Below are 12500 nucleotides of genomic sequence, written 5' to 3'. Positions count from 1 at the left end.
GGGTAATTGATTCTGGACAAGGATGAAGGGAGGGGTAATTGATTCTGGACAAGGATGAAGGGAGGGGGTAATTGATTCTGGACAAGGATGAAGGGAGGGGTAATTGATTCTGGACAAGGACAAGGATGAAGGGAGGGGGTAATTGATTCTGGACAGGGATGAAGGGAGGGGGTAATTGATTCTGGACAAGGATGAAGGGAGGGGGTAATTGATTCTGGACAAGGATGAAGGGAGGGGGTAATTGATTCTGGACAAGGACAAGGATGAAGGGAGGGGTAATTGATTCTGGACAAGGATGAAGGAAGGGGGTAATGATTCTGGACAAGAATGAAGGGGGGGTAGTTGATTCTGGACAAGGATGAAGGGAGGGGGTAATTGATTCTGGACAAGGATGAAGGGAGGGGGTAATTGATTCTGGACAAGGATGAAGGGTGGGGGTAATTGATTCTGGACAAGGATGAAGGGAGGGGGTAATGATTCTGGACAAGGATGAAGGGAGGGGTAATTGATTCTGGACAAGGATGAAGGGAGGGGGTAATTGATTCTGGACAAGGATGAAGGGAGGGGGTAATTGATTCTGGACAAGGATGAAGGGAGGGGGTAATTGATTCTGGACAAGGATGAAGGGAGGGGGGTAATTGATTCTGGACAAGGATGAAGGGAGGGGGTAATTGATTCTGGACAAGGATGAAGGGAGGGGGTAATTGATTCTGGACAAGGATGATCCTGTATCATTCACCAGATCTCTCCATTAGAGAAGTGGATGATCCTGTATCATTCACCAGATCTCTCCATTAGAGAAGAGAGAAGCGTGGATGAACCTGTATCATTCACCAGATCTCTCCATTATAGAAGAGAGAAGTGTGGATGAACCTGTATCATTCACTAGAGCTCTCCATTAGAGAAGAGAGAAGCATGGATGATCCTGTATCATTCACCAGATCTCTCCATTAGAGAAGAGAGAAGCGTGGATGAACCTGTATCATTCACCAGATCTCTCCATTATAGAAGAGAGAAGTGTGGATGAACCTGTATCATTCACTAGAGCTCTCCATTAGAGAAGAGAGAAGCGTGGATGAACCTGTACCTTTTTAGAGGTGTACTTTTGTCTGCTGCTGTTGCTGCTGCGGATGCTGTGCACCAGGGGGTCCCTGTTCTCCTCCTTCTTGACCTTGTAGATCCGGACCAGCCAGTGTTCTGAGGTGAACGCCTCCTCCAGGTGTTTCAGCTTGATGTCCTTGTTACCGATCTCAGTGTTACGCGTCCGGTCGAAACCCGGCGGCGTCCGGAAGTCCAACTGGAGGAGAGACGGACAGGCGGTGTGAGTGTTTGACAGTAAACTAGAGGGGCTGTGTCAGGGCTTGACATCCCTGTGACAGTAAACTAGAGGGGCTGTGTCAGGGCTTGACATCTCTGTGACAGTAAACTAGAGGGGCTGTGTCAGGGCTTGACATCCCTGTGACAGTAAACTAGAGGGGCTGTGTCAGGGCTTGACATCTCTGTGACAGTAAACTAGAGGGGCTGTGTCAGGGCTTGACATCTCTGTGACAGTAAACTAGAGGGGCTGTGTCAGGGCTTGACATCCCTGTGAAGTGACAGTAAACTAGAGGGGCTGTGTCAGGGCTTGACATCCCTGTGACAGTAAACTAGAGGTGATGTGTCAGGACTTGACATCCCTGTGACAGTAAACTAGAGGGGCTGTGTCAGGGCTTGACATCTCTGTGACAGTAAACTAGAGGGGCTGTGTCAGGGCTTGACATCTCTGTGACAGTAAACTAGAGGGGCTGTGTCAGGGCTTGACATCTCTGTGACAGTAAACTAGAGGGGCTGTGTCAGGGCTTGACATCTCTGTGACAGTAAACTAGAGGGGCTGTGTCAGGGCTTGACATCTCTGTGACAGTAAACTAGAGGGGCTGTGTCAGGGCTTGACATCTCTGTCTAGTAAACTAGAGGAGCTGTGTCAGGGCTTGACATATCTGTGACAGTAAACTAGAGGGGCTGTGTCAGGGCTTGACATCCCTGTGACAGTAAACTAGAGGGGCTGTGTCAGGGCTTGACATCTTTGTGACAGTAAACTAGAGGGGCTGTGTCAGGGCTTGACATCTCTGTGACAGTAAACTAGAGGAGCTGTGTCAGGGCTTGACATCTCTGTCTAGTAAACTAGAGGAGCTGTGTCAGGGCTTGACATCTCTGTCTAGTAAACTAGAGGGGCTGTGTCAGGGCTTGACATCTCTGTGACAGTAAACTAGAGGGGCTGTGTCAGGGCTTGACATCTTTGTGACAGTAAACTAGAGGGGCTGTGTCAGGGCTTGACATCTTTGTGACAGTAAACTAGAGGGGCTGTGTCAGGGCTTGACATCTCTGTGACAGTAAACTAGAGGGGCTGTGTCAGGGCTTGACATCTCTGTGACAGTAAACTAGAGGGGCTGTGTCAGGGCTTGACATCTTTGTGACAGTAAACTAGAGGGGCTCTGTCAGGGCTTGACATCCCTGTGAAGTGACAGTAAACTAGAGGGGCTGTGTCAGGGCTTGACATCTTTGTGACAGTAAACTAGAGGGGCTGTGTCAGGGCTTGACATCTCTGTGACAGTAAACTAGAGGGGCTGTGTCAGGGCTTGACATCCCTGTGAAGTGACAGTACATGGATGCATTAGGTCACAGTCCAGGTTCCAGGCAGTTCCAGGTCTCCATTTCGGGGTGGTTTGTAACACACATACAGAGGAACTGATATTACGTGACAGGAGGGGGTTGATACGGTGGAGTTGAACATCTCTAACCTGCATCTCTCCAAAGCGGTAGTACGACATCTTATACATCAGACAGTTGAGCAGGATGGGAGACCCCGCTTTGTCCACCCTAAACTCCCCCTGGGGGGTGAAGTAGTCACTCTCCTGAGGAGGGGACAGACAGACAGTTTAGTACTCTCATCCTGAGGAGGGGACAGACAGACAGTTTAGTACTCTCCTGAGGAGGGGACAGACAGACAGTTTAGTACTCTCCTGAGGAGGGGACAGACAGACAGTTTAGTACTCTCCTGAGGAGGGGACAGACAGACAGTTTAGTACTCTCCTGAGGAGGGGACAGACAGACAGTTTAGTACTCTCCTGAGGAGGGGACAGACAGACAGTTTAGTACTCTCATCCTGAGGAGGGGACAGACAGACAGTTTAGTACTCTCCTGAGGAGGGGACAGACAGACAGTTTAGTACCCTCATCCTGAGGAGGGGACAGACAGACAGTTTAGTACTCTCCTGAGGAGGGGACAGACAGACAGTTTAGTACTCTCATCCTGAGGAGGGGACAGACAGACAGTTTAGTACTCTCCTGAGGAGGGGACAGACATACAGTTTAGTACTGAGGAGGGACAGACAGACAGTTTAGTACTCTCCTGAGGAGGGGACAGACAGACAGTTTAGTACTCTCCTGAGGAGGGGACAGACAGACAGTTTAGTACTCTCCTGAGGGGACAGACACACAGTTTAGTACTCTCCTGAGGAGGGGACAGACAGACAGTTTAGTACTCTCCTGAGGAGGGGACAGACAGACAGTTTAGTACTCTCATCCTGAGGAGGGGACAGACAGACAGTTTAGTACTCTCCTGAGGAGGGGACAGACAGACAGTTTAGTACTCTCCTGAGGAGGGGACAGACAGACAGTTTAGTACTCTCCTGAGGGGACAGACACACAGTTTAGTACTCTCCTGAGGAGGGGACAGACAGACAGTTTAGTACTCTCATCCTGAGGAGGGGACAGACAGACAGTTTAGTACTCTCATCCTGAGGAGGGGACAGACAGACAGTTTAGTACTCTCCTGAGGAGGGGACAGACAGACAGTTTAGTACTCTCCTGAGGAGGGGACAGACAGACAGTTTAGTACTCTCCTGAGGAGGGGACAGACAGACAGTTTAGTACTCTCCTGAGGAGGGGACAGACAGACAGTTTAGTACTCTCCTGAGGAGGGGACAGACAGACAGTTTAGTACTCTCATCCTGAGGAGGGGACAGACAGACAGTTTAGTACTCTCCTGAGGAGGGGACAGACAGACAGTTTAGTACTCTCCTGAGGGGACAGACACACAGTTTAGTACTCTCCTGAGGAGGGGACAGACAGACAGTTTAGTACTCTCCTGAGGAGGGGACAGACAGACAGTTTAGTACTCTCATCCTGAGGAGGGGACAGACAGACAGTTTAGTACTCTCCTGAGGAGGGGACAGACAGACAGTTTAGTACTCTCCTGAGGAGGGGACAGACAGACAGTTTAGTACTCTGCTGAGGAGGGGACAGACAGACAGTTTAGTACTCTGCTGAGGAGGGGACAGACAGACAGTTTAGTACTCTCCTGAGGAGGGGACAGACAGACAGTTTAGTACCCTCATCCTGAGGAGGGGACAGACAGACAGTTTAGTACCCTCATCCTGATGAGGGGACAGACAGACAGTTTAGTACTCTCATCCTGAGGAGGGGACAGACAGACAGTTTAGTACTCTCCTGAGGAGGGGACAGACAGACAGTTTAGTCTCCCTGAGGAGGGGACAGACAGACAGTTTAGTACTCTCCTGAGGAGGGGACAGACAGACAGTTTAGTACTCTCCCGAGGAGGGGACAGACAGTTTAGTACCCTCATCCTGAGGAGGGGACAGACAGACAGTTTAGTACTCTCCTGAGGAGGGGACAGACAGACAGTTTAGTACCCTCATCCTGAGGAGGGGACAGACAGACAGTTTAGTACCCTCATCCTGAGGAGGGGACAGACAGACAGTTTAGTACTCTCCTGAGGAGGGGACAGACAGACAGTTTAGTACTCTGCTAAGGAGGGGACAGACAGACAGTTTAGTACTCTCCTGAGGGGACAGACAGACAGTTTAGTACTCTCCTGAGGAGGGGACAGACAGACAGTTTAGTACCCTCATCCTGAGGAGGGGACAGACAGACAGTTTAGTACTCTCCTGAGGAGGGGACAGACAGACAGTTTAGTACTCTCCTGAGGAGGGGACAGACAGACAGTTTAGTACTCTCCTGAGGAGGGGACAGACAGACAGTTTAGTACTCTCCTGAGGAGGGGACAGACAGACAGTTTAGTACTCTCCTGAGGAGGGGACAGACAGACAGTTTAGTACTCTCCTGAGGGGACAGACAGACAGTTTAGTACTCTCCTGAGGAGGGGACAGACAGACAGTTTAGTACTCTCCTGAGGAGGGGACAGACAGACAGTTTAGTACCCTCATCCTGAGGAGGGGACAGACAGACAGTTTAGTACTCTCCTGAGGAGGGGACAGACAGACAGTTTAGTACCCTCATCCTGAGGAGGGGACAGACAGACAGTTTAGTACTCTCCTGAGGAGGGGACAGACAGACAGTTTAGTACCCTCATCCTGAGGAGGGGACAGACAGACAGTTTAGTACTCTCCTGAGGAGGGGACAGACAGACAGTTTAGTACCCTCATCCTGAGGAGGGGACAGACAGACAGTTTAGTACCCTCATCCTGAGGAGGGGACAGACAGACAGTTTAGTACTCTCCTGAGGAGGGGACAGACAGACAGTTTAGTACTCTGCTGAGGAGGGGACAGACAGACAGTTTAGTACTCTCCTGAGGGGACAGACAGACAGTTTAGTACTCTCCTGAGGAGGGGACAGACAGACAGTTTAGTACCCTCATCCTGAGGAGGGGACAGACAGACAGTTTAGTACTCTCCTGAGGAGGGGACAGACAGACAGTTTAGTACTCTGCTGAGGAGGGGACAGACAGACAGTTTAGTACTCTCCTGAGGAGGGGACAGACAGACAGTTTAGTACCCTCATCCTGAGGAGGGGACAGACAGACAGTTTAGTACCCTCATCCTGATGAGGGGACAGACAGACAGTTTAGTACTCTCATCCTGAGGAGGGGACAGACAGACAGTTTAGTACTCTCCTGAGGAGGGGACAGACAGACAGTTTAGTACTCTCATCCTGAGGAGGGGACAGACAGACAGTTTAGTACTCTCCTGAGGAGGGGACAGACAGACAGTTTAGTACTCTCCCGAGGAGGGGACAGACAGTTTAGTACCCTCATCCTGAGGAGGGGACAGACAGACAGTTTAGTACTCTCCTGAGGAGGGGACAGACAGACAGTTTAGTACCCTCATCCTGAGGAGGGGACAGACAGACAGTTTAGTACCCTCATCCTGAGGAGGGGACAGACAGACAGTTTAGTACTCTCCTGAGGAGGGGACAGACAGACAGTTTAGTACTCTGCTAAGGAGGGGACAGACAGACAGTTTAGTACTCTCCTGAGGGGACAGACAGACAGTTTAGTACTCTCCTGAGGAGGGGACAGACAGACAGTTTAGTACCCTCATCCTGAGGAGGGGACAGACAGACAGTTTAGTACTCTCCTGAGGAGGGGACAGACAGACAGTTTAGTACTCTCCTGAGGAGGGGACAGACAGACAGTTTAGTACTCTCCTGAGGAGGGACAGACAGACAGTTTAGTACTCTCCTGAGGAGGGGACAGACAGACAGTTTAGTACTCTCCTGAGGAGGGGACAGACAGACAGTTTAGTACTCTCCTGAGGAGGGGACAGACAGACAGTTTAGTACTCTCCTGAGGGGACAGGGTTTAGTACTCTCCTGACAGACAGTTTAGTACTCTCCTGAGGAGGGGACAGACAGTTTACATCCTGTTTAGTACTCTCCTGAGGAGGGGACAGACAGACAGTTTAGTACCCTCATCCTGAGGAGGGGACAGACAGACAGTTTAGTACTCTCCCTGAGGAGGGTTTAGACAGACAGACAGTTTAGTACCCTCATCCTGAGGAGGGGACAGACAGACAGTTTAGTACTCTCCTGAGGAGGGGACAGACAGACAGTTTAGTACCCTCATCCTGAGGAGGGGACAGACAGACAGTTTAGTACCCTTCCTGAGGAGGGGACAGACAGACAGTTTACTCTCCTGAGGAGGGGACAGACAGACAGTTTAGTACTCTGCTGAGGAGGGGACAGACAGACAGTTTAGTACTCTCCTTTAGTACTCTCCTGAGGAGGGGACAGACAGACAGTTTAGTACCCTCATCCTGAGGAGGGGACAGACAGACAGTTTAGTACTCTCCTGAGGAGGGGACAGACAGACAGTTTAGTACTCTCCTGAGGAGGGGACAGACAGACAGTTTAGTACTCTGCTGAGGAGGGGACAGACAGACAGTTTAGTACTCTCCTGAGGAGGGGACAGACAGACAGTTTAGTACCCTCATCCTGAGGAGGGGACAGACAGACAGTTTAGTACCCTCATCCTGATGAGGGGACAGACAGACAGTTTAGTACTCTCATCCTGAGGAGGGGACAGACAGACAGTTTAGTACTCTCCTGAGGACAGACAGACAGTTTAGTACTCTCATCCTGAGGAGGGGACAGACAGACAGTTTAGTACTCTCCTGAGGAGGGACAGACAGACAGAGTACTCTCGAGGAGGGGACAGACAGTTTAGTACCCTCATCCTGAGGAGGGGACAGACAGACAGTTTAGTACTCTCCTGAGGAGGGGACAGACAGACAGTTTAGTACCCTCATCCTGAGGAGGGGACAGACAGACAGTTTAGTACCCTCATCCTGAGGAGGGGACAGACAGACAGTTTAGTACTCTCCTGAGGAGGGGACAGACAGACAGTTTAGTACTCTGCTAAGGAGGACAGACAGACAGTTTAGTACTCTCCTGAGGGACAGACAGACAGTTTAGTACTCTCCTGAGGAGGGGACAGACAGACAGTTTAGTACCCTCATCCTGAGGAGGGGACAGACAGACAGTTTAGTACTCTCCTGAGGAGGGGACAGACCAGTTTAGTACTCTCCTGAGGAGGGGACAGACAGACAGTTTAGTACTCTCCTGAGGAGGGGACAGACAGACAGTTTAGTACTCTCCTGAGAGACAGACAGTTTAGTACTCTCCTGAGGAGGGGACAGACAGACAGTTTAGTACTCTCCTGAGGAGGGGACAGACAGACAGTTTAGTACTCTCCTGAGGAGGGGACAGACAGACAGTTTAGTACTCTCCTGAGGGGACAGACAGACAGTTTAGTACTCTCCTGAGGGGACAGACAGACAGTTTAGTACTCTCCTGAGGAGGGGACAGACAGACAGTTTAGTACTCTCATCCTGAGGAGGGACAGACAGACAGTTTAGTACTCTCCTGAGGAGGGGACAGACAGACAGTTTAGTACCCTCATCCTGAGGAGGGGACAGACAGACAGTTTAGTACTCTCCTGAGAGGGGACAGACAGACAGTTTAGTACCCTCATCCTGAGGAGGGGACAGACAGACAGTTTAGTACTCTCCTGAGGAGGGGACAGACAGACAGTTTAGTACCCTCATCCTGAGGAGGGGACAGACAGACAGTTTAGTACCCTCATCCTGAGGAGGGGACAGACAGACAGTTTAGTACTCTCCTGAGGAGGGGACAGACAGACAGTTTAGTACTCTGCTGAGGAGGGGACAGACAGACAGTTTAGTACTCTCCTGAGGGGACAGACAGGTACTCTCCTGAGAGGGACAGACAGACAGTTTAGTACCCTCATCCTGAGGAGGGGACAGACAGACAGTTTAGTACTCTCCTGAGGAGGGGACAGACAGACAGTTTAGTACCCTCATCCTGAGGAGGGGACAGACAGACAGTTTAGTACTCTCCTGAGGAGGGGACAGACAGACAGTTTAGTACCCTCATCCTGAGGAGGGGACAGACAGACAGTTTAGTACTCTCCTGAGGAGGGGACAGACAGACAGTTTAGTACCCTCATCCTGAGGAGGGGACAGACAGACAGTTTAGTACCCTCATCCTGAGGAGGGGACAGACAGACAGTTTAGTACTCTCCTGAGGAGGGGACAGACAGACAGTTTAGTACTCTGCTGAGGAGGGGACAGACAGACAGTTTAGTACAGTTTAGACAGTTTAGTACTCTCCTGAGGAGGGGACAGACAGACAGTTTAGTACTCATCCTGAGGAGGGGACAGACAGACAGTTTAGTACTCTCCTGAGGAGGGGACAGACAGACAGTTTAGTACTCTGCTGAGGAGGGACAGACAGACAGTTTAGTACTCTCCTGAGGAGGGGACAGACAGACAGTTTAGTACCCTCATCCTGAGGAGGGACAGACAGACAGTTTAGTACTCTCCTGAGGAGGGGACAGACAGACAGTTTAGTACTCTTTAGTACTCTCCTGAGGGGGACAGACAGACAGTTTAGTACTCTCATCCTGAGGAGGGGACAGACAGACAGTTTAGTACTCTCCTGAGGAGGGGACAGACAGACAGTTTAGTACTCTCCCGAGGAGGGGACAGACAGTTTAGTACTCTCCTGAGGAGGGGACAGACAGACAGTTTAGTACTCTCCTGAGGAGGGGACAGACAGACAGTTTAGTACCCTCATCCTGAGGAGGGGACAGACAGACAGTTTAGTACTCTCCTGAGGAGGGGACAGACAGACAGTTTAGTACCCTCATCCTGAGGAGGGGACAGACAGACAGTTTAGTACTCTCCTGAGGAGGGGACAGACAGACAGTTTAGTACTCATCCTGAGGAGGGGACAGACAGACAGTTTAGTACTCTCCTGAGGAGGGGACAGACAGACAGTTTAGTACTCTCCTGAGGAGGGGACAGACAGACAGTTTAGTACTCTGCTGAGGAGGGGACAGACAGACAGTTTAGTACTCTCCTGAGGGGACAGACAGACAGTTTAGTACTCTCCTGAGGAGGGGACAGACAGACAGTTTAGTACCCTCATCCTGAGGAGGGGACAGACAGACAGTTTAGTACTCTGCTGAGGAGGGGACAGACAGACAGTTTAGTACTCTCCTGAGGGGACAGACAGACAGTTTAGTACTCTCCTGAGGAGGGGACAGACAGACAGTTTAGTACTCTCCTGAGGAGGACAGACAGACAGTTTAGTACCCTCATCCTGAGGACAGACAGGTTTAGTACAGGAGGGGACAGACAGACAGTTTAGTACTCATCCTGAGGAGGGGACAGACAGACAGTTTAGTACTCTCCTGAGGAGGGGACAGACAGACAGTTTAGTACTCTCATCCTGAGGAGGGGACAGACAGACAGTTTAGTACTCAGACAGACAGTCCTGAGGAGGGGACAGACAGACAGTTTAGTACCCTCATCCTGAGGAGGGGACAGACAGACAGTTTAGTACTCTCCTGAGGAGGGGACAGACAGACAGTTTAGTACTCTCAGGGGGGACAGACAGACAGTTTAGTACTCTGAGGAGGGACAGACAGACAGTTTAGTACTCTCCTGAGGAGGACAGACAGACAGTTTAGTACTCTCATCCTGAGGAGGGGACAGACAGACAGTTTAGGAGGGGACAGACAGACAGTCATCCTGAGGAGGGACAGACAGACAGTTTAGTACTCTCATCCTGAGGAGGGGACAGACAGACAGTTTAGTACTCTCCCTGAGGAGGGGACAGACAGACAGTTTAGTACTCTCATCCTGAGGGACAGGACAGACAGACAGTTTAGTACCCTCATCCTGAGGAGGGGACAGACAGACAGTTTAGTACTCTCATCTGAGGAGGGGACAGACAGACAGTTTAGTACCCTCATCCTGAGGAGGGGACAGACAGACAGTTTAGTACTCATCCTGAGGAGGGGACAGACAGACAGTTTAGTACTCTCATCCTGAGGAGGGGACAGACAGACAGTTTAGTACTCTCCTGAGGAGGGACAGACAGACAGTTTAGTACTCTCCTGAGGAGGGGACAGACAGTTTAGTACTCATCCTGAGGAGGGGACAGACAGACAGTTTAGTACTCTCTGAGGAGGGGGACAGACAGACAGTTTAGTACTTTAGTACTCTCATCCTGAGGGGGGACAGACAGACAGTTTAGTACTCTCCTGAGGAGGGGACAGACAGACAGTTTAGTACTCTCCTGAGGAGGGACAGACAGACAGTTTAGTACTCTCCTGAGGGGACAGACAGACAGTTTAGTACTCTCCTGAGGAGGGGACAGACAGACAGTTTAGTACTCTCCTGAGGAGGGACAGACAGACAGTTTAGTACTCTCCTGAGGAGGGGACAGACAGACAGTTTAGTACTCTCCTGAGGAGGGGACAGACAGACAGTTTAGTACTCTCCTGAGGAGGGGACAGACAGACAGTTTAGTACTCTCCTGAGGAGGGGACAGACAGACAGTTTAGTACTCTCCTGAGGAGGACAGACAGGACTCTCCTGAGGAGGGGACAGACAGTTTAGTACTCTCCTGAGGAGGGGACAGACAGACAGTTTAGTACCTCCAGGAGGGGACAGACAGACAGTTTAGTACTCTCCTGAGGAGGGGACAGACAGACAGTTTAGTACCCTCATCCTGAGGAGGGGACAGACAGACAGTTTAGTACTCTCCCTGAGGAGGGGACAGACAGACAGTTTAGTACCCTCATCCTGAGGAGGGGACAGACAGACAGTTTAGTACTCTCCTGAGGAGGGGACAGACAGACAGTTTAGTACCTCATCCTGAGGAGGACAGACAGACAGTTTACCTCATCCTGAGGAGGGAACAGACAGACAGTTTAGTACTCTCATCCTGAGGGGACAGACAGACAGTTTAGTACCCTCATCCTGAGGAGGGGACAGACAGACAGTTTAGTACTCTCATCCTGAGGATCCTTTAGTACCCCACAGTTTACTTCACTCTGTGATCCTTATATACCCCAGTTTACCTCACTCTGCGATCCTTATATACCCCAGTTTACCTCACTCTGCGATGCTTATATACCCCAGTTTACCTCACTCTGCGATCCTTATATACCCCAGTTTACTTCACTCTGCGATCCTTATATACCCCAGTTTACCTCATTCTGCGATCCTTATATACCCCAGTTTACCTCACTCTGCGATCCTTATATAGGTCAGTTTACCTCACTCTGCGATCCTTATATACCCCAGTTTACCTCACTCTGTGATCCTTATATAGGTCAGTTTACCTCACTCTGCGATCCTTATATACCCCACAGTTTACCTCACTCTGCCATCCTTATATACCCCAGTTTACCTCACTCTGCGATCCTTATATACCCCAGTTTACCTCACTCTGCGATCCTTATATACCCCAGTTTACCTCACTCTGCGATCCTTATATACCCCAGTTTACCTCACTCTGCGATCCTTATATACCCCAGTTTACCTCACTCTGCGATCCTTATATACCCCAGTTTACCTCACTCTGCAATCCTTATATACCCCAGTTTACCTCATTCTGCGATCCTTATATACCCCAGTTTACCTCACTCTGTGATCCTTATATAGGTCAGTTTACCTCCTTCCTTATATACCCCAGTTTACCTCACTCTGCGATCCTTATATAGCCCCCAGTTTACCTCACTCTGCGATCCTTATATACCCCAGTTTACCTCACTCTGCGATCCTTATATACCCCAGTTTACCTCACTCTGCGATCCTTATATAGCCCCAGTTTACCTCACTCTGCGATCCTTATATAGCCCCAGTTTACCTCACTCTGTGATCCTTCTA

At 50.3% G+C, this 12500-nt stretch overlaps 1 protein-coding gene across 1 annotated transcript in view; it reads right to left on the bottom strand.

Moving 5' to 3' along the window:
- The window catches only part of LOC135569184 (dolichyl-diphosphooligosaccharide--protein glycosyltransferase subunit STT3B-like), a gene marked incomplete at its 5' end in the record, with an annotated part of 26658 nt that overhangs the window by 2088 nt on the left and 12070 nt on the right, over positions 1-12500 (bottom strand). The window contains 2 exons of the mRNA XM_065015975.1: positions 1088-1297; positions 2778-2891. Of these exons, the coding sequence (XP_064872047.1) occupies positions 1088-1297; positions 2778-2891 (324 nt within the window). The remainder of the gene's footprint in view (positions 1-1087; positions 1298-2777; positions 2892-12500) is intronic.

This window comes from Oncorhynchus nerka, unplaced genomic scaffold, assembly GCF_034236695.1.
Source record: "Oncorhynchus nerka isolate Pitt River unplaced genomic scaffold, Oner_Uvic_2.0 unplaced_scaffold_1186, whole genome shotgun sequence".
Lineage (NCBI taxonomy): Eukaryota > Metazoa > Chordata > Actinopteri > Salmoniformes > Salmonidae > Oncorhynchus > Oncorhynchus nerka.
This window is presented reverse-complemented; position numbering and strand designations above follow the sequence as displayed.